A 25,494-nucleotide genomic window follows, 5' to 3' on the forward strand; every position below is an offset into this window, starting at 1 on the left:
CTAAGAGGCTGCGGGTGTACAATGGCTCGAAGATCACCATCACCCTTCTCTTCTCTTTCTGTCTTCGCTGTTTTGAACCTTATATAACGACGAACGAAAGAAAGTTCCAGAGACAAGAAAAATACTTGTTTTATTTATATATTTTTGATGTGACATTTTTTAATATGAAATCTAAATGAATGGAGTATATACCAAAACCAACTCGAAATGTATAATATTTATAAAAAAATAATAGATTTATAATTATTTAACTTAATTTATCGAAGCTATATCAATTCATTAATATTATTAATTATTGTGATATATATTTATGAAAATAATAGATTCTCGACACAGCGTACCTTTTTTTCGTTCGCCGCTGTATTTTTCCATAATTCGAAACTCCATAATTTCAGTGAGCCATCCGTGCACGCGTGTATATACATTGGTACGTGATAATCAGACTGCGGACATTTACAACGAACTCGAATTAATCTCCAAAAATAGAGATGAGAAATTTCACGAAATCTACAACGCATTAGTGAAATACTTGTCGCGCGAATATGTCGATAAAATACTACACTTTCGATGTTTCATACATTTCTTCCATCTTAATTATTAAATGCGTAAACATCCATAGTCTAATAAATAATGAATAACGCGATAATACTTGAAGCGAACTAAGATAAATGCTGTCCTCGCGTTCCTTGCTAAAATCAAACGGATAGAAAGAAAAATGTGATACGCCTACAACGACGATAAAAAAAGAAAAACATACTGGTTCAATAGGAAATTGTACACATGAAGAAAGTCATGTACACAAGGTAGTAATTGTATACGTGATTAGATATAGTATTGTACAAATTATTACGCTAGTGTTAATTAACTTTCTCTCTCTCTCTCTCTCTCTCAAATACTAAAGTAACTACCCTAAATAAAAGGGTAGCTACTTACGTTTCGTCAGCTTAAATGAGTTTCAAGGTTTAGTATGTGACATTGTTCATGAAAATGAAATTGCATTCACAGCTTTGACAGTGTATTTTAATTTGTTAATACGTGCTTGGAACGATAGTTGCTGCCTGTTCGTTTGACAGATGTTAGGACATTAAATTTGCAAATCGCAAGTGATATTACGAATGAATTTCACTCCTAATCAGTTATATGTAGCTGGTAGAGATAGAAAGCGCGTGCAGCGAGTAACATCGTTCAGTTCACTGTGCAATAAATATCACCATTAACGACACGCTTTGATAAAACTGGCAAGGTATATGCGGCGGTGTCTTAATGTGCCTTAGGTGACAATGCGACGGCGAACAAAACAATTTATTTCTCTTCCTTTCGTACATTGCATCACGTATATATAAAATGTAAAAAAAGAACATGACGTGAGAATATTGTCTGTTCGATCGCGATTCATCCTCGATGTGCTCCCTGCTAAAGAGTTGTCGGTGCACGGATGGATTACTTTCCGAATCCCAGATACGAGGCAATGCCGTTAATGCTCTCAAAGAGGAGTCGCAGAACTTGCTGTCTGTTGTATTGGTTCCGTACGTTTTCCGGTCTCGTTGGCCGTCTCGGTACATCAAGCAAACGCTCCTTCACCAATCGCTATAGTACAACAGGTTTACATTTGTAAATAGGCGTGTGCGTCCATATTTCAACCCATCATAAAATAATAGTGGGAAAACCTGTTAGGATTTTCTTCGCTTTCACAAACTCGATCTATTGAAATTTCGTCCTCTCGCATGTTACGATAAAGACGAAGTTTTCCTTTTTCTTTTTTTTTTTTTTCCTTTTACTCGAGAATAAATTTTTCTTCAATTTCATTAAAATGTTGAAAGTAAAAATTTTGCATCTTTTTTTTTTTCTTTCTGATTCGAATAAATGGTAACTCGTAATTTTTATCAAAAAAAATCCTTGGTACCTTTTTCTCGTTTCTTTGTTTTTCTCTTTTGAGGAGAAGATTTGTCGTGATAAAGAGGAAGGACTAGACAATGAACGTTGTTGTAAAAGATGGTGCTACCCACTTTGAATTTCGCGTCACGTGCTGTTATGTACATCGTGTGCGGTTTATCACTGGATTGCGGATTTTTGTGTATTCTTATTCTTCGTATTTAAATTAAAATATTCAATATAAATACCCTATTGTTCATTCTATAATTAGTGTAAGTAATATTATAAATATAAATAATAAAATTATATTTAGCACATAATAAAAATTTACATACTTCAAATATAAAATTATAAGAGTCAATAAAGTAATTTCAATATCAAAAATTAAAAATCATAATCTAATTAAAAAAAAAAGGTATTGAAAATTGTAATATAAATTTTGAAATTGGATTAAATCCACATTCAAATGGAATTTTTTTTTCTAAATTGATTTTTTGATTGACTTGTATTTATAATATCATTTACATTAATTACAGAATGAATAATATGATATTTATATTGAATATTTTAATTCAAATAAGAGAAATTATGCTATCATGTTACGAAGGCATTCGACGTGAGGGTAAATAAGTAAGAAAGGGAAGAATAGATTTTTGATGTCGTGCTAAAAATCTGGGAGAAATGTGATTCAATATTTACAACATTCATAGTTCTATGTATATAAAAATTCGAATTTATACAGCATTGTGAGTCGATTATAAATTAATAGATTCGTATAATATACGCACAAGGTTGAGCTGCGTCGTTAATCGATTGAAACAGTTGTCTCGACTCGAACAATTTCGTGAAAAAAATTAACTCTTCAATTCCCATGGCTTGAAATTTTACTGACATTGGTGCGAAGTGATAGAGATGAAAGATATTTTCTCTATTGAACACATTGTATCTGAACTGCAGATTTTCATGCAATTTCTCCATAAATACATAAAAATCCACAGTACAGCTGCAACCCGTGGACTGTTGATTTTGCAACATTTATATATCGTACAAGAACCAAAAGTGGAAATACAAATGTCAATGATTGTACACATTGACGAACCGATCTCTTGCTGACGTTTCAAATCGTTGCAAAATAAAGCTCAGCTCGTGGAAAACGTGAGAATAGAATTCGAGTATTCGACAGGTATTCACACACTTAAAAACACGCGAACACATTCTCGTTCTTACGTACACATCTACTACTATACGCGTACTACTGCGTGTGCATTAGATATAATCTAGATACTCTAGAGGTAAACTAACGACGAAACGAAGGCGAAGTTGAATGAAAGGAGAGCCGCCCGTTTCGCAACTTGTTAATCCCGTGTGATACGAATTGCAATCGTTCGCAACTGGTCCCGATCGTGATACGATGCAACACAGGCGCAACTAAAATGCTCTCTATCGTATTAGTGCTGGCGTATCGTCGAAATGCGATTATTAAAAGCAATCGGCGTGGAAATTGTTCCTAAGTGAACGCGTACCGTCATTACGCAACGAATTTGCAACTGCAGTCATTTGAATCTCCTTCTCCCGTGTTCGACTCGAAATTAATTACTGGCGAGTAATGCGCAAAAAGTTACACTGCGCTCTTTCCCCTTTTTTTTTTTCGTTCGAGTCTGTTGCTGTTGAGGACACGTCGCACGATTCTTATTGAATCGTAACGTATAACAGTGATGAACGAAAGAATTGGCACAATTGTTCCCCTGAAATTTCTTATGAAATTCTAATCCAAGAACATTTCGAACAGAGAATCTTCACGTTCACATTTTTTATGTGACATTTTCTGGCATTGGTCATACTTGAAAGCAATCTGAAAATGTATACATACGTGGAAGTTGTAAGATAATTATTATACAAACTTTCTTGATCCCTGTCCAGATATATTCTTGCAACGAATATCTTGTGATTTCCGTGCATACTTTCAGATTTAGCTTTCAAATTTTAATCGGACGACGAATAGAAGTGTCGAATAGAATTTCAAAATTTGTGGAAATGTAAAGTGTCAAATGCTTTTCGCGAATTTTCTAAAAAATTTGTTGGAGACTATCGATTCCCCTGTGCTTGCCACTATCCTTCATCACTGTGCCCGTGGAAATCGTGAAAGTTCTTAAAATTAGTCATATTTATGCATCGTGACGTACAAAAAAAAAAAAAAAAAAAAAAAAAAAAAAAAAAGAAAAAAAAAAAAAAAAAAAAACGTATAAAAAAGAAGAAAGTAAGAAGAAAAAATAAAGTAGAAAGAATAGAGAAACGTGCAGGTGAGGCTACGACAAAGAAGTACGTAATTCATAGTTTCGATCGATGCATAAATTATAGTAATCTAGCCTGGCAATAAATTAAACGTTCGCTACGAACATGTACGAATTAATTAGAGGTCTCTAGAGGAGGAGGGGAATAGGGAATTGGTGTTCCATTTGGATTCTAGAACAGTGTCAACCTGCTGTTCGTCTACCGCTGTGTTCTCTAAACGATAAGCTTATTCGAAATGCAACATGGCGGACTGGCGTGTCTATAGTCTCCGCAGTCTATCCTACAGTACCGTGATTATCGTGTATCTCGAGGTGTAATGGGGGTTGGCTAGGGGTTCGTGCTTCTTGGCTCGTGACTCGCCGTACTCACTACATTGCCGGTGTGGTTTTCGTCTAGGCGGTAGGCTCTCTAAATTTCTTTTACGTCTAAAAAACAGCCTTTTTACTTTCCGTATGGTTGATAGTTGTCCGCTAGGCTACTCACGTATTGCGCGGCTGGGAATTCCGCCCACTTGCTCAGATCCATGCTTGGCAGCACGCCGCTTCGACACGGTACCCGTGGGTTTCTGCAACGTGAATCGCGAATTGCGTTACTTCGGATGACAGGTTTCATTGTTCGATAGTTACTAGCGAAGCGGGTGAATGGCTAGTATAAATAGAATATTGTGATAGTCTCTGTGAGGAAAATTTTTCATAGGGGTAGATATAGGTAGATATGTTCCAAAAATATAACGTTTGAGAGTAGCTATGCCAGTTTTGAAAGTGTATATCTAGATTCTGTTGCTGGAACGACGGAGTATGTGCGGCTGTTGTAAAATTCAATTAAATTATAAGGAACCAACGCTACTTTTTTTTCGAAAATCAATAATTTTATTTTTCAATTATTTTAAATCAATATTAATAGTATAAGAAAATATTTAAATCTATTCTAAAATGTATTCTAAAGTTCACAAATATGTTTTAAAAATTTAATCAAGCAACAAACTGTAATTACTTTTCTCGCATATACTGGTCGTTACACAAAAAGAAAAAATTTCCACAACTTCATTCCACAACTAAGTGGTTAAAATTTCTAACAATAATCGTAGACATTTATCCAAGAATCATTGGATATATGTAGTAAGTAATAAGTATTGCAAGAACCTCGCTTTCTTACAGTGAACGAACTGTGTCTTTAAGATGTCCATTACGAGACAAATGAGTAGGTATTGATTTTATTGCACAATATTAAAGCGTTACTTTCTCGTACATTCCTCTACCTTTCTTGCACAGTTCGATCATTTCTCACGATGGAATCGAATTGACCTACGATCTTGAAAACAACATATAATTTGTTCTACAAACCAGTAACCAACACATCGCTTCATTTCCTCTTTCGAATATCATTCTACTTACATTTCATGATCGGGCAACACCATGGGATAAATCTGTATGGTGTCGATCAGGTCTGTATTGTCGCAGATCACTCTAGCGAGCTTCACTTTCCGTATCTCGTTTAGTTGATCTGCAAAGTAGGAAACACAGTGTGAAAAGGTTTAAGATTTCGAAGCTGTGAAATTCTGGCATTTCCGAATTTCAGAATGTCAAAGTTATAAAGTTTCAAGGTTCAAAAACTCCAGAGTGTCAAAATTCCAAAATCTTCAGATTCGAAAGTTCAAGAGTGTCAAAATTCCAAAATCTTAAGATTCTAGAATTCCAGTGTGTCAAAATCTCAAGATTCAAAAATTCCAGAGTGTAAAAGTTCCAAAGTTTTAAGATTCGAAAATTCCAGCATGTCAAAATTTTAAAATCTTAAGATTTGAAAATTCCAGAATGCCAAAATTCCAATGTTTTGAGATTCGAAAATTCGAGAGCGTCGAAGTTCCAAAGACTTAAGATTCAAAAATTCCAGAGTATCAAAATTCCAAAGTTTTAAAATTCGAAAATTCCAGAGTGTAAAAATTCCAAAGTTTCAAGTTTTAAATATCCCAAAGTATTACGATTCGAAAATTCCAGAATGTAAAAATTCCAAAAACTTAAGATTCAAAAATTCCAGAGTATCAAAATTCCAAAGTTTTAAAATTCGAAAATTCCAGAGTGTAAAAATTCCAAAATCTTCAGATTCGAAAATTCCAGAGTGTCGAAATTACAAAATGTTGAGATTCCAAATTTCTAAAATTTTCTGAAATTTCGAAGTTTCAAAGTTTCGAGGATTCTAGAAGAGAGAAGTTCACATTCTGCAAACATTCTGTACAGCTCATTCGTTCCTCGATCTTACTACGGAGGCGTGAATGCGTCGGTCATCAATTATTCTTGTTCACTGGCCAGTAATCTCGCCAGAATTCACGAATCATTGGAAAATCGGCGATTGGAAAGGTTGAATTTCTTACCGATGGTGAAGGACGACGGCTGGTTCGGCAGCTCGTACCAAAATCGGTCACCGCGGCGGGAATAGCTGAACTGCGTGGCGATTATACAAGCGAAGGTTGGCCCGAGCATGCTGCCCGGAAGCGGTCTCTCGGACACACCGCCGGACCACAGGTCCACGTCAGCTGGATGTCTAAACATCAAAATCCGCACCGTTATTTCCGGGAATTTTACCATTTTAGCCATTTCAATTAAGAACGTGTTTTGGAAGTGATTCGTAATTTAAAGAGGAACAGATTAGCTAGCAATCGATTTGAACGATCAGTCAGTGAATTATTCACGATCTAACTAACGATGTTTTGACACCGCAACCAATCTGACGAGTTCATCGAAATCGATTCAACGTTGGATAGTTGTTCGTGGAGTATGTTTTGAATTTTGAAGATCGAAGAGCGTATAAATAGGGATTGGGGAGAGGATCGCGAGGTTAGTACTTACTCGAAAATCGAACTGTAACGTCTTATGGTCTCGTTTGGCATGGAACCTTGCAGATCGTCGAAACTGTCTGCCCATGGGAGTCCGCAGTATTTTCTGACAGAAGCAGACAAATTGAATTATTGTAACGTGTCGGTTTCCCAAAAACTAATCAACGAGTATTTCTAGTGAATTTTTATGAAGTTTCTTCTCTCTCTCTCTCTCTCTCTCTCTCTTTTCTTTGTCAATTTAATTTGTAATTAATTTATAGTAAATTTGTAGTTGAAGTTAAATGTCTCGAGCGAAGTGTACCAACCTGTATTCCATGTAACTTGGAATACCAAATTCACGACCTCGTTGCATGTTGAACGAGACCAAATCCAGTCCGAATTTGGCCCCGGCTTTTTTGAACAAATGATTCGTCACCTGGAATTGACGCGAGTAAATGATTGGTCCGTTGTCTCTTTTACTTTATATTTACATCGAAGAAAGAGGAAATTTCATACTTCTTGCGTGATGGAGTCGTCCATCGCTTGAGCAACCTGGTTCATCAGTCCCATGATGTACTCGTCGAAAACTCCAGCGCGATACAAATCGAACGGTCTTCTGATCAAGTCCGACAGCCTCTTCGAAGCTACAGAGAAACAGTTATTTAAAGTCACCAAAATTCATCGTTCAAAGACTAGGCGAGGAAATTAATTATTCAAGTGAACACTACTGAGTATTTGCAAATGTCAAAATTTCGTCTCACCGATGAATTTGTGAGCTTTGCTCCATCTTTCCACTGCCGTTGGTAACAGCGAGTGTCCGAATCTGAATGCCGCAGCGGCGAAAGCGTCGATCACCGAAGGATTCACGTTCTCGTCGTAGCCATCCCAATATCCCTAATAAATGAGTAAATTAAATTAAATTAAACGTTAGATTGACTTGCGCTGACTTGCATAATTTTAATTCAATTTTAAATATACAGAAAGGCTAAGCAGAGGCTACTTAAAAAATATTTTAAATTGAACGAAATTTTCTCAGAGATCATTGGTAAATGGATTGTTGACGAGTATATACTAGGCATTGGTTAGTCGCGAGTTTCGAGAGTTTCTTGAATTTTGGGTGTTTCGAAATTTGTAAGTTTTTAAATTTTCGTGAATTTTAAGAATTTCGTAAATTTCGAGAGTTCTGAGAGTTTCGTGAATTCTAAAAGTTTCGTAAGTTTTGAAAGTTTCGGGAGTTTCGAGAGTTTCTTGAATTTTGGAAGTTTCGAAATTTGTGAGTTTTTAAATTTTCGTGAATTTTAAGAATTTCGTAAATTTCGAGAGTTCTGAGAGTTTCGTGAATTCTAAAAGTTTCGTAAATTTTGAAAGTTTCGGGAGTTTCTTGAATTTTGGAAGTTTAGAAATTTGTGAGTTTTTAAATTTTCGTGAATTTTAAGAATTTCGTAAATTTCGAGAGTTCTGAGAGTTTCGTGAATTCTAAAAGTTTCGTAAGTTTTGAAAGTTTCGCAAGCTTCGAGAATTCTGAGACGCTGCGATTTTCGAATTTCGACAGTTCCGAGCTTCAAAAGTTTGAAGAGTTTCGAAGTTTCGAAGATTCGAATTTCGAGAGTCAAAAAATCAGTCTCGAGTCCATCCTTAGTAGTATACACTTCAATTATTCACGAAATTTAAATTATTTACGTTAAATTAATGTCTATGAATGAAAGATTCACAGATTTGTCTCTCACATTTTTCTCAAGAAGAAGCCCAAACTTCTCCATAACGTCTTTGCCAAGTAGAATGGGCAGAAACTCATTGTAGGTGATGTGTTGGATCTCGGCGATGACAATTCGTCTTGCCTCTTGGTACAACGTCTCGTCGTCCCAGTGAGGATTAATTTGAATCAATGTCTTTGCGATTCGATTGTGTTCACGGGCCATCAACGTGTGCATGCACGTTAGCACCAGTTGCTCGTTCACTCTTATTTCACCTGAGGGTAAAAATCACTCGTGAATGTCCCTCATGGACGATCAAAGGTGCATAATTTTTCTTACACGACAAAGCAGAACAACTTTCTACCATTCTTTGCAAATCTTAAGAATTTCTTTCTCGTTCGTGACTCTTAGGCCGAAGAACCAACTTTTGTTAACTTAATATTCATTTATTGGTTTCCAACTTTTACATTTCGATAATCAATTTCAATTACCGAAAGTTAATTTTATTGACCAATTATATTTCTATAAACAACTTTTATTAAACAATTTTATCAAAAAGTATTATTTTCTCAGAAAAACAGATATCCTGCAATATATGACGAACTCTACAGACGAAGATGCAACAGTGATTCATAATTTAGAATCTATCAGAATACATCTATTATAAATTAGGATCTATCTATTAGAATCCTAATTATTAACATTAATGTTAATTTCTGTTTTCGCATTTGTAAATTGCAAATTAAAATATTTCCTCGAAGACGATAGATATAGACAAACATAATGAATATAACAAACATAGCATATACGTATTTGACATGAATTCGAGACATCGCTTTCGTTTTGTTTCGTTTGCAACAACTTTACGAATAAAGTCGCCGACCTTGATTCTGGACCACTCCCTTTCTCTGTTACATATCGTGTTATACGCGTATAATCGTTGGACCGAACGACCATCGACGGCTCGACCAGGCAGAATGCGAGCGTTCCACGCGAATTTCGACACTGCATCGTATTACAGACAATACCGTCTGGTCCTTATTATCATTTTGCCCGACACGTGACCTTGTGCTAATTAGCCACAATTTTTTTTTTCGAGCGATTTTCACCGCGCGAAACAATAAACTTTTGTCGATCGCTGCTGCCTCCTCACGTCGATCAAATCCCGATTACGTGCAAAGATCGTGGTTGTGCTAGAACTGTCTAACCGTGACACTTGCGTCACGAGGAAATTAAAATACTAATTGCTCGTAAAAAACAAAAGTTTGCAATTGTCTCCTGCATTTTCTACTCATAGAATATTTCTAGTTCTGAGCTTGAAATGAAATTCCATGTGGGAATGCAAACGTGCGGTATGTCTTTCGTTTGATGTGAAAGGGATTTTACGTAATTGCAATACTTCTCGTTTGCATATTTCGATATATCACGCGTGTTTCGCATATTTGCGTATATTTCACTTTATCGTTCGAAAGTTTGGAATCGTTGCGCGTTGACAAGAGATTTGAAAAGGTGTAACAGCTTAGAATTTATTTCGAAAGTCAATTTTTTCATACGAAAATTTTTTATCAGCGATGACAGTGATATCAGAGAAATTATTAATCAGATATGAATTATTCGTTTCATCATCATCGGTAGTTTCAACGATTTCGCTCTGGCTTACGGATCATTTTAAATGCTCAGACACTTAATCACACCTGAACGAATCGTACGGGATTGTTTCGTTCTGTACACGATAACCGCGTATTTTCTGATTGGTTGAACACACAACGTGGGAAAAATTATTTCCCAGATCGGCGAACACGACTGAGGGTGTGAGATAAAATCGTACGGCGCCGACGACTTTTTTCCTTCACTTCTCGTTGTCTACTGCCGATTGCGAGTCTCGATTCTATGGTGATTAGAGATTAGATCCGTCGTTTGTACGTTTGATTGAGTTGTCGCGCGAGCGATCGTGCGTTCCAGTTGTCGAACGAAAGGGGAAAGGTCTCTTGGTACTGCTACTTTTTTCAATTCAAAGTATCGACGTTAAGCGTCGAAAAAAAGAAAAAAGAAAGATTTCTTCTCATCTCACATTGTCAAGAGTACTATTGATAGTCATTGAAGTCAGATGAATTGAAAATTGAACGAATATGCATAGATCTTCTTCGTTTTGCAATGTTTGAGTTTCATTGATATTATAACAAACCGAAAAACTTTCGAGTCGAAAAGACGAGCTTATACAGCATACCGATCGAAGTGCTCCAAGTACCGCTGTCTAAATCTGAATTGACTAGGATTCAAGGAGTGTTGTACTACTCTGCGATGATTACACCTATTACACAGAATGATACGGATGACTTGAAAAGTCGATGGACGTTGAATAATCTAGATTTAACGCACTTGGCTCGAGAGATTTTTCAAAGTTGACCCTCAAAGAGGACCCGAGACGAACACCGGTCGAGCATTATTAATGAGCTTTCTGATGTCTTAAGACGTCAGCCGTCTGCCAGGTTCACCTGGCTCGAAGATTTATGACATCATCCGGGCTAGATGTATCGAGATACGAACGAGATACAATTCCAGACATTCAGTCTCGTCGTTTGTCGCGTTGTTTATCGAGAGCCTTAGAATAGAAGATTGTTCTCTGAAAGATCCTCGGTATTTCTTCTAAAACAGAAATCTTTCTTCCTGAAGCTAAAATAATTTCCCACATATCGGTCGCGTATAACTAACTTGCCAAACACTGCGAGTCTTTGGGCTGAAACTTTGCGTAATCGTTGGTGGGACGCGGGAACGATTTGCATTGAAAAGACTCACCCGCTTCGAAACAGTACATCGATCGATTCGGTCGAGTGCAGCCCTCGTCGGGGATGTCCAGCTTGAGCGGTAGTAAATCCTGCAAGCCGTACTCCGAGAACACCGGGTTCATGCGCAACAGTCCTCCGTAACCGTTGCGGAGCTTCCTGCAAGTGGAAACAAGAAGAGGTGTTGATTAAACACGTCTGATTAACAAGTTGCGCGAATTCTTATTTTTTTACGAAGACCAATAAAAGGAAAAGACCTAGTAGCACTTTGTATATTTGGATATTTTATCTTGTCTTCAAAATAATATGTAAAAGTCCAGAGCCTATTAATTTACGTTAAATTTTGCATCTTGAATTTTGGCGACGCTTTCGCGGGATTACAAGAATCTGGTATTATTTTCTCGTTGTTCGTTGGAAAATGAGGGTATACTGTCGAACTCTCGTGAGAACACACAACGTTGCGGTCTTCGAATATTTCTCGGCGCCGTTAAAACGTTTAACCAAAGTGAAAGATCGTCCGAATTCAGCTGGAGTCAAAAGACGAAGGAGTCTCTCGATACCGTGGATCTACTTGTACCTTGCCCCGATTGGGCAACCGTGGATCTCATAATGCGAGGCGGACTAGAAAGTGCGAGGAACAGAACGTGTACACGTAGACTACACGTTAGAAAATATGGAACAACGTAATGCTGATTTATTGTCCCGGGCTGATGTAACGGATGGCGCTGCTTTGAGTTTCCAGCAGGCTCAAGTGTTGCAAGTGTGTTGCTCGATTACTATTGAGCGCGTTTTGCTGCTATTAAGGAATTATTGGTCGCCTCGTCGGGGGAAAACTCGATGCGGTAGCGCTTGAAGAAGTATCGTGGCTCTTTTCAGAGAGAACACCGATTGAACCACTTGCGCTGGTAACTGGTTGCGGACCATAACGAGTGACCAAACCGTATATACAATAATTCGTCGCTTTCTTTTCAAACTCGTCGGTGTGATAAGTAATAAATTTATTATTTGTTTTGCCTGGGTTATATTTCAATATAATTGAAATTAGTACGTTGAAATTATTTTCTCATTATTGGGAACATATTTTACCTTAATACGAATAGTAATATTTAGAAATTGTTCGGAATCTGTCGAACAGAATCTCTTTTCCCTGAAAATCAGATTTTTGAACGCAGTTCTATTAAACGCCTTAATCACTTGCGCTGGCAACTGAATGCGGACCATAACGAGTGACCAAACCGTATATACAATAATTCGTCGCTTCCTTTTCGAACTCGTCGGTGTGATAGAAATTATTGAGAAGTAATAAATTTATTATTTGTTTTGCCATATACTTAAAACTGAGGAAATATTGCAATTTTGGCCGATGATCACCGTAGTCGTAGTCAACCTCTTTTTACTTTAAACGATCCACACGATCTACTCGTTTACCTAAGTAAAAGAGCTTTACCCACACGGAATCGTTTACCTTTGAAAACAGATTGATCTACGCCGTGAATTTATACTCTGAACTGCGAAAACCATTCTGAGAGACTATTAAAAAAAAAAAAAAAAAACCAATTACCTGCTCGATCTCTCCCATTACCAATATCTCGGGCTCATGGGTATCTAGATCGCGTTGGAAAAGACCACCCAGCAACGAAACTCCCCGGCAACAAACGTCGAGGCAAAGAATCAATTACCTAGCGAACGATTCCGTGATACCGTAGACCGTGTTGCCGTCGAGCACACCCGTCAAGAGATTAAAAGGCACGCGGGAGCCGAGTCGGCAACCGGGTCGAACCGCTGGAAAGGCGCGAACGAAGTCCATGCACTTCACGCCGAACAGCCTGTAGAAATAATCGTCCTCCGGTATATGAATCTCGTTGCAGTACGGGTTCTTCAGATGCGGCGGCCGATGGCAACATTCCTCCGGGTCGTTTCGGTTCAGAGGATCTGCAAGTAGAATACCAGTTTCGTCGAATCATAACCGTTGCTCCATTTCCTTGTTTTTGCTTTCGCGGAGTTGTCTATTTAATCGTATTAGTGTTATGTAGCACGATCGCGAAGAGAAAATATTCGTACGTATGTACAGGATGGAAAGCAAAGTTTGTCCGCGGCTGTCATAGATGAATTCCACACCTCTGAGTCGATGGAAATGCGTGTAAAAAATTTGAATTTCAAAAATTCTTTTTGTATTGTATTCTGTTCGTTATGAAGGTAAAACATTTCCAAACGTAATAATTCCCTTGGAAAATAGTAAAAAAATTTAACGTTGCTAACGTTCCTAACAGCGACTTTATGGTTCTGGACACGTGGATGCAATGTTTATATTTCGTACAATGTCAACAGTTTAACAGGATTTACAATGTAGTTTCGATTATAGCGCCATATCGTCAGTCACATTGAAGCTTCCTTTCCTAATTACTTTCTTTAAACCTAAACCACGTGTATATTATATATTTTCAATTAAACCTAAATCACATGTATATTATATTTTAGTAGACAATTTTTGCTTCATCTACGCCTGGCATTTTTCGCCAAGTTGCATGAAGGAGGCATTATCCACCACGGTTTTTTAATTAACTCCCGACACTAAAACAATTAATTCTGCGACGACGATCACGACGACAACGACGACAGTTGCACGAAAGCGTCGTGTATAACTTTCGCCGATGTGTGTTTGGCGTTCACCTACGTGGGAAGATTCGAAGGCGTGAGCCGAGTACGAGAACCGCAAAACTCACTATCGTTAATGTTGGGAACGATTTTCTTGACGAGATACAGAAACAACATTCGAAAGTATAGAGCAGAACGATGAAAGTTCGATTACGTAAAAGTACGTTTTCTTCATATTGTCACTCAACGCTGGAACTATCAATACGGTCAAAATGATCAATTAATAACGTTCCATGGAAATTTTATAGAAAAGAATTTCGTTAACATCTTTCAATTCGATCCGCATGTGTTTCCATACGCGGAAACGTAGTAGTTGAATTGGATCCCAACGATTTTTCAGACAGAGATGAAATAAAGCAGTGATCTACGAAACAACACGCGAGTCTGCTCGTAGATCAAGCGATTGACGATCGATTTGAATTCTTCTTTCGCTCTGATTCTATTGTTTCGACGATGTTTCCTAAATTCTTTGTATACGGAGTTGGATTAGATGGTTGTCTTAAGTCGTGAATTAATCGTTGCAACTTCGAGATTATTGCGATAAGAGTCTTGTTCTGTCGCGCTCAGGTGGACAGGTAAAATCGTTGCTCATCGAAACACCGTGTGAAACTGTTTTGAAGAAGATTGAAGATTGTCGGTGCGATGGTTTAGATTTGTTCTATCGTTACAAAGTGTGCGTGTTTATGCGTCGTACGATTATTCATATCGTCTTTTGCACGCGTTAATTATCAACGAGCAGTGCAACGAACAATAAATGTGTTTATCCTCGCTATTGTTCTCCATAGTAAATTTCCACATAAAGAGACTATCGTATGTATACTATGTATTTTAATGTAAATATAAAAGTAAAACTGATCGTCGATAAGAGCTTCTTCCAATGGAAAATTCAGTAGAATAATCTCGAATTGCTTCATAGGTAACATCAATCACATTAACTGTCGCAAGCAAAGGATGGCTAACTATTGTATGCTGATTACCGTGATTTAACGTTCGAACCGCCAGTTGTGAGCATAATCAAAATTACGCAATCGTATCTTTATTTCGGTAGAAATCAACTATCCAACTATCGTCCAACTTTCCATATTATTGTCTCTGACTTTATATTAAAAATTCAGCCCAATTAATCATTAGCTGATTAACTGAGTACCATCTTCGAATCAATTGATGTCTCCAATTTCATATTGAAAATTAATCATTAACTGATTCATTGAATACCATCTTGAGATCAATCGGTGTCTCCAATTTTCTATTGAAAATCTAGCCCAATTAATAATTAATTGAATACCGTCTTCAGATAAAAATCCATCAGTCTCCCAAAAGAAATCCGTAGAACTTTCTTCTCTTTTAGCGCAGTACCATCGCTAGTCAGTCAAAAACCGCTATCTCTGACCTCGTGTCGTAAATTCAGCGTAATTAACTATACGAATAGAACAGAATAGAATAGCAAGCGGCTAATTTCGTGCGGCGCGGCTAATTACCAGGTTACAGAACACGGCGCGTGTGGACGCGTGTAACGATTTTGGCGTGGAAACGTTCACGGTGGTCGCATGATCGACGGTTTACCTGTACTTTTATCTAACTGACGATCGTTCGCTTTCTCTGACTGTTACCCTAGTTTCCGATAGATGGTAAAATATATTCGACGTAGAAGGGCTTACTACCTGTGCGTAGCTCTAATCACGTTTTTTACTATATACGAACCGTGTCCCCATGTAAAGGCTGATGTAATATCGGGCCGAACCGATACCAAATTGCGTAATTTGCTATTGAAAATTGGGCCTCGGTTACTTTCTCCATTTTTCTGCTCGTAAATTCTCGGTCACCGCTCTCTTTCTCTCTCTTTTTCTCTCTTTAGGCGAGGATAAAACCTACCTTTCTCGCCTGTCTCGCGTTCCTCGCGAACGCGTCGTTTTCGTCGATCAATCGTGAAATATTATCGTTTTACTACACAACTGTCTCAGTCCTGCACCGATTTCGAGGTTCTTGTTTTGTTGCTCAATTGATTGATCCTGTTTGGTAAACGTCTACGCACAGAAGTCAAGATTGCTTCTGTAAGATGGCTTATGTTAATATCGCGATTACTGTTCGCTGTGTTCTAAGATTTGTGCCAAAGAAACTGTCACGGTATATAAAATACGTAATATTAATATCAATATTAGAATTAATAATAATATTAATTATACATAAATGTAAGGAAACATTACAAAAATATTTGCATAGAAATTCCAAAATTAAGCAATTATATCAGCTCCAATATCTAGAAACCAGCAAAATTTACTTTCTTATTTCTAATTTACAAAAATTACATCCGCGTTTTATCTTACTCTCGCGTATATACAGTTGATATATTTCGAGCCGAGCATTGGTTGCAATCTATCCATCTATCGTTAATCTATAATTCTATGTACGTACGCTGTACATAGCATAACTAGACAATTATCGGATTTCGAATCGTACCTAGAGGGGTTCCAGTCAGCGTATAGTCGTGATCCATAAACTGTCCCCAGGCGATGACCATGACTGTGCCAGCGTGATCGTGATAACCCTCATCGGGATGCATGGTGCGCGACACCACTCGCGATAATGGTAAATCACGGCTAGTTACCGATATTCTAGGCGCTGTTAAACCGTCGGCAAATCGTGGACTCATCAATCTGTCAACGACAAACGAAAATTTGTCATCGTGTGAAATTACGCTCGATATAAGAGGATAGATATTGCTGGTGGATTTTACCTTTGGAAGGGGGATAGCGTGGCGCCCCACGATGGATTCTGTAAATTCGTGCAGAGACCGTCGTTCCTTCGGTATTTTCCCGCTCGACACTCCACGTTGCTTAGGAAAGTTGGACACACCTCGCGGATCAGGGTCTTGGAGGTGTCGATCAGGGGCAGACTCTTCTCGACCTCCCCGTAGCTTAGCCCATATCTGTCTTGTAACAGGATCTTGTAATTTTTTTACTGATGGGACAAATTATACTGATATTTTGTACAGGGTAAGTCCGGGTGAGATGGCTTCATCTTATTATATAGGTTACCAAATTTTCAGGTTTTCTTTAGTAATATATATTGTCATCATTCGTTCGAGCTTAAATTAACTATTTTTTCTTGTTTGTTTACATTTGAGAGATAAATTATGTATAATGTATATGATCGAATAGTCTCAAAAAAAATTTTTTAAATTGAAATAGTTTCAGACCTTTAAATTAGACCCGGATAAGATTAAACCGGTCGTTTATTTTCTTTTTTTTTTTTGTAAATTTGTGATTATTTTCTAATTTTTTCTATTTGTAACATTACAAATTCATGTGTATTTACTTTCACAAATATATCTGTCTCTATAAAAGAAAAGTGGGCCGTCACTCCCCGACTTACCCTACGGATGTTGATGTTAATAAAATTATACTTTTACGAGACAAATATCGCAACCATCGTCATTTATTGGAAATAAATAATGAGAAAGGAAGAAAGAAAATAGAGTAATCTTACGTTTGTGCGAGATTGACGCTGATATCCAGCAGAAGTTCGCCGACCGTGGCCAGATCCTCCGGCCGCCATATTTTGGTCTTGGGTTGCGCCACATCTGCATGAACCGACGAAACGTGCGTGAGCATAGTCGTGAAACAAGCGCAAACACAAGGGGCGCATTAGCCAAGGATGAGCGATACAACGAGCTAGAGGTATAATCGTTTCAAGAACGTGACCGAATCGCGAACTGAACTTTCATAGAAACCAAGTGACACGCTAAATTATATCCCGCGTTAATCGTTACGTGTATCGATTATAATTGATCCAACTTACTCTTAAACCTCGATCACATCTGACTTTATCAAGCTCGACAGATCGCGCGATTAATCGTGACAATGCTCGATTAATTAACACGTTAAGTATCGTGTGTACTTTGTTTATCTTTCCGTTTACGACGTTCGATACAGTTCCGCTGTAAGCAAAACGTAAGATCCAGCATCCCAAGTTAGACAAATTGTTACGAAGAAAATACTGCTGGGGAGAAATATTAGTAAAAACGTGACTAAAAAAGTCTAAATTGTTTCAACCCATTAAAATTATTGTAATACTGTATACTGTATATGTAATAAATAAAAGCAATATTCGTTCCTGTAATCTTAAAGTTTTTCAATTTTTAATATACGTGTACGCGGCCCGAAATGGAAAGATTACTGTCGGTCACCAGTGACTGGCACGACACTTAACGTGTTAACAGAGTTAATTTGTCAGGTAACGATGATTAGAATGCGCACTTTTATATGTTTTAAAATATGCAAAGGACACTTTGTCTCTTTCTTTTGCCTAACTTCAGTCAGTACTCACTGATGCGTTTTCTGGCTTCGATGTAGGCACGATTCACAGCGTCGTAAGTGATGCACGCCTGCGACCCAGTTGCTGGGCTGAAACGAAAACGAATGGGAAATTAACGCGTGTTCCCGATCCTCGAACCGGCTTCTTATCATTCTCCTCTCTGTTTCTTACTTTCGCTCTTCGAGTCATTTCTTTCTTTCTTTTTTTTTTTCTTTTTTTTTTTCTCTCGAGTTAATTACCCAACTACCAGTTTTAGCCTAGTTTCGTTAACCAGACAGCTTCTAACCTGCGTGTCTTAGGTATATTCTGTATCCAAGTAACACGAAACTGTCATATACGAGCCGTGCACCCGCGAAAGGCACGTCAATTGACATATCTCGTTTCTCGCAATGAAATATCATGGCATTGACGTGCCACTCGTGGCTTCTACTTCGAAGGTTGACTCACCTGGCTTTATCAAGCTCGACAGATCGCTCGATTAATCGTCATATTGTTCAATTAATTAATTAATGGAGCAGGTGATCATTAGAATGCAACCATTAGATTTCTGTGTAACTGACGTAAATATGCACATATATAAATTAAAATATAAAAAAATTAAATATAATAAATATAATATAAAATATAAATACATAAAAATTGAAAATATAAATTACTGTTGTAACTTAATTAATTTTGTTTCAATTGACAGTTTATTTACAGTAAGATATCACAGTTAGCTTCACGATAGATTACATTACAAGCGTTCAATATTATAAGTAAGTTTTCAACATGCAATTGTTATCTGTCATTTAATATGACTTTTTAATTTGCCAATGCTATTTATATATATTTTGTCAAAAAATTTCCCCATTATTTCATTATTTAGAGATTGCCAAATCATGTTAATAGCATATCATTGCTTTCGTTAGAGCCATCTAGAAATCGTTTCTGTCAGATGTACTTGCCATATTTCCTGCATTGTCTGTATTAATTTCGACTTATAATTAGAATCCGTTGTCGGAACAAATCTGATTTCAAACGAAATTCAAAATCACAGTCAAACGATGAAATAGACGTGAAAAAAATATTTAATATATATGCTTTTTTTATTATATTTAAATGCACGAAACACGTACAATACGTAAAATAGTAATCACACGTCGAAGCATGCTTCTGCATAGAAATTCCCACTCAAGTGATGATATTTTTCATTTTCCACACGATTTCTTTTGATTTGTTAATGGATCTCCATTCTATTTCTTAATCTTAAATTTTTCTCTGTCATAATATCAATCCAACGTTTTCGAACTTTAATTAGTGCTAAATAGCTACACCTAACTGATAGTTTTTCTGTGACGAAATCCTCATTCCAGAGGATTGAGTCATGCGTTTCTTCGGTATTTCGTCTTAAAATTGTGTTCTTTTTACGGAATTTATCGATTAAAACGAACGCGTTACTGCGAACTTCGTCAACGTTCCTGCACAATTTTCGCGCAAGGAAATCTGCTTGTGCTCGGCAACGTTTTCCCACAGATTATCCTGTCACATTCGTTATTAAATGGAGTAACAGGGCACACGCTGAAAGTATCGGCGAGAATGCACTTGGGGGTCATTCTGAATTTAATTGCAATAGCTACGCAATTTCACGTCGCGCTGGCCAATCTAATAACCACTTAAAACGTGTATCACCACGTTTAATAAGTTATTGTACGCGCCAATTTTCCACGGCTTTTGTAGCCAGTTGATAGAAATATTGCAAAAAGAAAAGAAACGCGAGATTAGGAAACTTAAAGTTTATTAAAGTCGCGGCGATTAGACTCTTACGATGTTTTCCTTTCCGTCGCTTGAAAAATTCGCGAAATTTAAGAGAAGTTTGAAAATATCGTCACTTTGTATAAAGTTTTAACGTATTATTAAACAATATTTAACCGTTTGATAATTTCTTGTTTGCTTCGTTATTTGTGAAATTTACGCGATCGTTGGAGAAAGTCCATAAAATTTAAAAATTTTGGTCTAAATTCGCGTTTATGAAAAGATGAAACGTATCATAGCATACAGATACTTTTTTTTTCTTTTTGTGCAGGTTTAAAGTTATATCGATGACATTAAACAAAATTTTTAAAAATATACATAACAAAAGAATTACGGATTTATTTTAGTGGGAAGTGATTTTTGTATGACATTACGGAACGATCCAATAGATCGCTTCGAATCGACGAGGAAAGATTTTACGAGGAAAACGATCCTTCTTCGTCGATTTTTATATGGCGAAGGTATTTTCATTGCAATCACGGCGTCGCGCGCCGTACGGCCAATCCTGTTAAAAACAATCTCTTTGATATTCACTTGGTTTGGTTACGCTGGATTCGTAAAAGGGAACGACACGTTTAAAACGCGTTCCCGCCCCGTTTCGGCGACTCTTACATGGACTATGCGTGCAACGTATAACGAAATTTACCGAGAGCAATTTTAAGCTGGGTAGAAAGTGATTTAACAGAAGCATTCTAGCGACCTACGTTACATAAATATCATTAAACGTCGTTAAACAATTATATTTCTATGTCAGTCGCATTTTTTCCAAATTCTCTGTCAGTCGTACCCTGTAATTTCATTCGTTGGAAATTGTTGATGTTAATTACAGAAAATGACCCAACGGGAAATTTCTTTCGTGACATAAAGACGTAAAAAATAAAGTGACAAATTACAACAACGTCCAACTACAAAGATTGAAAGGAAAAACAAAGAAAGGGACAAGGAGAAGGCATAGGATTCTTTCTATAATAAATAGCAAGGAAATGCACGTTCATAGAACGTAAATAGTAAAATCATTATATATATATAATATTATAATAATGTAATTTTTTTATTTATGTTCTATGAACGTTCATTTCCTGTATAATATATAATATTCTATATATATTATATTATTATTCCGTATTACGAAATATTCATTGTCGACGTAACGAAACCAGGAACACGATCTTCGTGTTGCACAAGCTATAGATTTCCCATTTCATTCAATATCAGCTGACAAGGTATCGCTATACAAGGCTGAATCGTAACGGTAGTATCGATAACCGAAACGATATTTTTCACGTATTGCTCTAGTCGACAAAAATTCTGTCACTCTCGTTATATCATTGTGCCTGCGTTATGTCACTGCCACTGTTAAAACGTTCACTGCTCTCTGTGTCACACGAGACGGAAAAAATTGAGAGCTAGAAGTCGAACTTGTAAGTGGTATTATCTTATGGTTGTTATTAAATCGCGAGTATTCAATCCTTAACTAGTCCCGGAGAGTCAATACCGTGTGTGAAAATAAAAATTCTTCATTTTTAAAACCATTTCTAAAAAAAAAATGGAAGAAAGTATCTAGTATCTAGTATCTATGTACAAAATCTAGTTTATCGTTTCTCGATTTTCGAATTAAAATGAAAAATTATAATATTGAATTTAATATAAAAATTAATGTAATACTGAGTTGGCTAAAAAATAATTACGTTTTTTTTTCCTATAGAATGTAACTAAATTCATTTTAATTTACAAATTCATTGTGTGATCTGATATCTGAAGAAAGAACATTTTCGTCATATGTTGTACTACTTTCGAAAAATAAAAAAAAAAAAAAAAAAAAGGAACGCTGTGCAAGCTCATAAAAGATTATTTGATGGTGAAGAAACCTTCAACTACGAAACTATCAGAATTGGTTTGCTAGATTTCACTATTGACGAGGATATCAAATCTTGGAATTTCGTTCAAAAAAAATAAAAAGTTGCCCAAAAGAATGGCAAAAGACAATGGAACAAAAATGGTCAATACATTGTCTAACAAAGGTTTTTTTGCGAAAAAGGAAAAACGCAGTTACTTTTTGTCCAATCTAATGTATCTCGAATCAAATTTAGAAGGATGAAAGTTCTAAAAATGTTAGTTCATCATCGATATTCGACAAAATATTGGGACACTGTCGCGATGTCGTTATTAATAGTTATAGAGCATCGTACCGTGGAAACGTGGAAAATTCTCGGGGAAAATTCTCGTTGTCCCGTGACGGCGATATCTTGCGAAAATATTCGAGTCGCGTGATCGCACGTCGATCTGGCTTTCACCGAGGTTAAGCGAGTGCAAGTGTAACGCACAAATACATACAGATCTTGCGTTGCGTTTTCAGCCGTGAGCCATTATATCTTGTCCCCGGGCGGCTTCTTTCTTCTTTGGACAAACGTACGGATTCCAATATTGCAGATACAATGCACACATCGTGTCGTTTACGCGTGAACGAATTGTGAACAGACAGCGTACAATCTGAACATTCGCAGATAACATTATGGCCTTGGAGTCCGACGTGATTGAAATCTCGACGATTTTCAATGATTGTCCATTAAAAAGTTTCAAAATTCTTTCTCTCTTTAGTGAATTTCTTTAATGAAAATCGACACAACTTTACAAAAATCGACAGAACCTTTAATAAAAGTCGATCGATGAATTACTGTATATTTTTTCATCCATTAAAAAACTACAATTCATTGAGAAATTCATTCAGAATTTCCTTTTTCCTTAATAAATTGTAAATGTGATTGATCAGAAAAATATTTCATAACTCGTTCAGAACAACTACTATTGAAAACTGATCGATATATATTTTTTCATCTACAGGGCTAAAATTCGACGATTTATTCGGAATTTTCTTTTCGGAGTAGCAACTCCTATCGAAACCTAATGGACTGCTAAAATTTTTATGAAAAAGTCACACTTTCGAGAATATAATTTAAAAAAAAAATGGAATCTTGGTAAAAAATTGTTTGTGTCGTGGTATATATAAATATTATAAAAAAAAACATTGTATTTCGCATCGTATATTCCTATCATGCGCACTCTCTGCAGAAAGATTCCTACAAACGCATGAAAATTCGCAAAGACCATCATTAATGCATCATGCTACATTTATTCGGACGAGAGTTTTCATTATCCAAGAAAAGAATTCTAAAAAAAAAGAGAGAGACCAAAGATTAGAAGCTTTCATCTTCGAGAAAGGCTGCAGAGTAAATTTCTCAAACAGCAAATAAAATACATCATGCTATCAGATAACAGCACGTTGCATGAAACTTTCTAATTATCCTCGTTAGGACTTTGAACGTGCTGGATCGTTGCTCCCCTTTATCCCGAGCAGATCTGTCGTGTTTTATTAGCGGTCGTTCGTAAAAGCATCACGAGCAGCCGTGACGATTATTTTTCTTTTTCTTTTTTCTCTTCCTCTTCTTCTTTTCGCGATCGGAAGATTTAATCGTGACTACACGAGCCGTCCGACAATCACCGGTTCGTTCACTGACGTTCGCTCTTATGGCTGCAACGGGCCACGCGCATCTCGAATCTCGTAATTTGCGGGGGAAACGATGCAATCGCATTATGCCTCGTTAGAACTGACAGAATCATGCTCTCTGTCGCGGCATCTGCAACGTCCCGTGAATCTTCGTCCAGAAATGGGATTAATAAATCGATTTCTTGCGTTAGGCAAGGTGTTCGCGGAGCAACAAACACCTTCTTCAACGATTTGTACGTCGTTATGTTCGTAGGTAATGCGAGTTTCAATGGAGGGATGTTCACTCCTCCTCCGGTAGAAATCGGTCGTAATTCTTCCAGTTGTTTTCCAAGCCCGTTGAGCAACAGCTCATCTAAATGTTCCAAATATTTCGGTTCCAAATATTTATTTGGAGCTTTGCAAAATTGTGTGATCCAAGCGAAATGTATATAAATAAGAAATATATATTAATAAAAAATAATATCGAATTTAAACGAATCCTTGGGATTCTTTTATTACTTTCGTAGCCAGGGTATTAAAAAATAGAATTCAAACGAAATGAAAATTTTGTCAACGTTCGCCCGATAAAAACTCGAAGCTTCAAAAAAGAAAACTGGTTCTCTCGGTACTAAAATTTTGGAACCTCTTGTAGTTAATAATATCAATTTGGTATTGTAAGTTTGCTTTTCAGAATTTTACGATTTTATATCAAACAGGGTAATCAAACTATTTGTAATTTGTAAAATCTACTTATAAAACTTATTACATAATTATTTTATATTATTATATAATTATATTATATATAATTATTTTATATTATTATATATTATATATATTTATTATATTATATATAATCATTTTATATTATTATATATTATATATCATATATTATATAATTATATTATATATAATTTTTTTTCATTTGTTGTCCCGTAAGATTTGTAATATTAATAGTAATGTCAGCAGAATTTTAATCTGTATATTCGTAAAATTTGATTACCACGATTTTTTCTCGGGTAATTGTTAATCAGATTCATATTGTTCAATGGAATATAATTTGTCATACAGTCTGAAGCTGCTCATACAATCTATACAATACGAGCATTGTTGCTATAGATACTCCTGTACATTTTCTTGTACGACATATTAATTACAAAATATTTTCATTTCCATGAATATCAAGAAACTAGCATAGTAGAATTATCATACAGCTATCGAAATTCCCTCGACCCCGATTTTGTATTATAAAAACACCACGACCATTCTTTGTATTATAATCGGTAGCTATAAAATTGATCAACAATTTCTGCTTCCTCGTTATCGACTTCCTATTAATAATTCATCGACCAGAGATCGTTGTATCTCCGTAGAGGGATAGACGAGTCTGGCCTCTATAATTATCATCAATGACGCAGGAACTTTATCTCTTCGTCCGACAATTTCACAGTCATTTCTACTTCTTCGTCGACCTCCCCTTCGACGACCTCCATCTTTCTCGGTTTCTTAAAATGTCAAGAATCGCCGTGTAGCTCTATATTTCGTTCCAAGGTTCTGTAACTGGTGGTTACAACAGTCCTCCATTGTCTTATCCGCGTTGATAAACAAAAGAAGATCAGGTTTTTCATGGCGTGTAACCGTGCTCTCTCATCACGTGTTCTCACGAAGGAATCAACTTTTATCTCAGTATATTCAGATAACGTCTTGGATATTTTATATATATATATTTTTTTTTTTTTTTCACGTTATACGCATTATGTGATAGAATTTGAGATTCGTTGCAAGTCGTATTAGGAGCTT

The 25,494-nt window shown here is 36.5% G+C and overlaps 1 protein-coding gene across 7 annotated transcripts in view; it reads right to left on the reverse strand.

Annotated features, from left to right (window-relative positions):
- Nucleotides 1-25,494, reverse strand: part of LOC122535773 (chorion peroxidase) — a 39,969-nt gene that overhangs the window by 3,154 nt on the left and 11,321 nt on the right. For 2 of the 7 annotated variants that reach the window (XM_043667578.1, XM_043667577.1), the window contains 14 exons: nt 18,432-18,508; nt 17,592-17,685; nt 16,840-17,031; nt 16,563-16,759; nt 13,130-13,382; nt 11,464-11,609; nt 8,701-8,942; nt 7,735-7,867; nt 7,490-7,617; nt 7,300-7,409; nt 7,008-7,100; nt 6,533-6,702; nt 5,559-5,667; nt 4,648-4,729 (listed from right to left, as the gene is read on the reverse strand). In XM_043667578.1, coding sequence (XP_043523513.1) covers nt 4,648-4,729; nt 5,559-5,667; nt 6,533-6,702; nt 7,008-7,100; nt 7,300-7,409; nt 7,490-7,617; nt 7,735-7,867; nt 8,701-8,942; nt 11,464-11,609; nt 13,130-13,382; nt 16,563-16,759; nt 16,840-17,031; nt 17,592-17,685; nt 18,432-18,508 — 2,026 coding nt within the window. Of the gene's footprint in view, nt 1-280; nt 1,588-2,375; nt 4,730-5,558; nt 5,668-6,532; nt 6,703-7,007; nt 7,101-7,299; nt 7,410-7,489; nt 7,618-7,734; nt 7,868-8,700; nt 8,943-11,463; nt 11,610-13,129; nt 13,383-16,562; nt 16,760-16,839; nt 17,032-17,591; nt 17,686-18,431; nt 18,509-25,494 lie in introns of those variants that run through there. The other 5 variants (XR_006308257.1, XM_043667579.1, XR_006308255.1 and 2 more) reach the window with 5 other exon arrangements.

The sequence above is a fragment of the Frieseomelitta varia genome, unplaced genomic scaffold (assembly GCF_011392965.1).
Source record: "Frieseomelitta varia isolate USP_RPSP 00005682 unplaced genomic scaffold, Fvar_1.2 scaffold_769, whole genome shotgun sequence".
Classification (NCBI taxonomy): domain Eukaryota; kingdom Metazoa; phylum Arthropoda; class Insecta; order Hymenoptera; family Apidae; genus Frieseomelitta; species Frieseomelitta varia.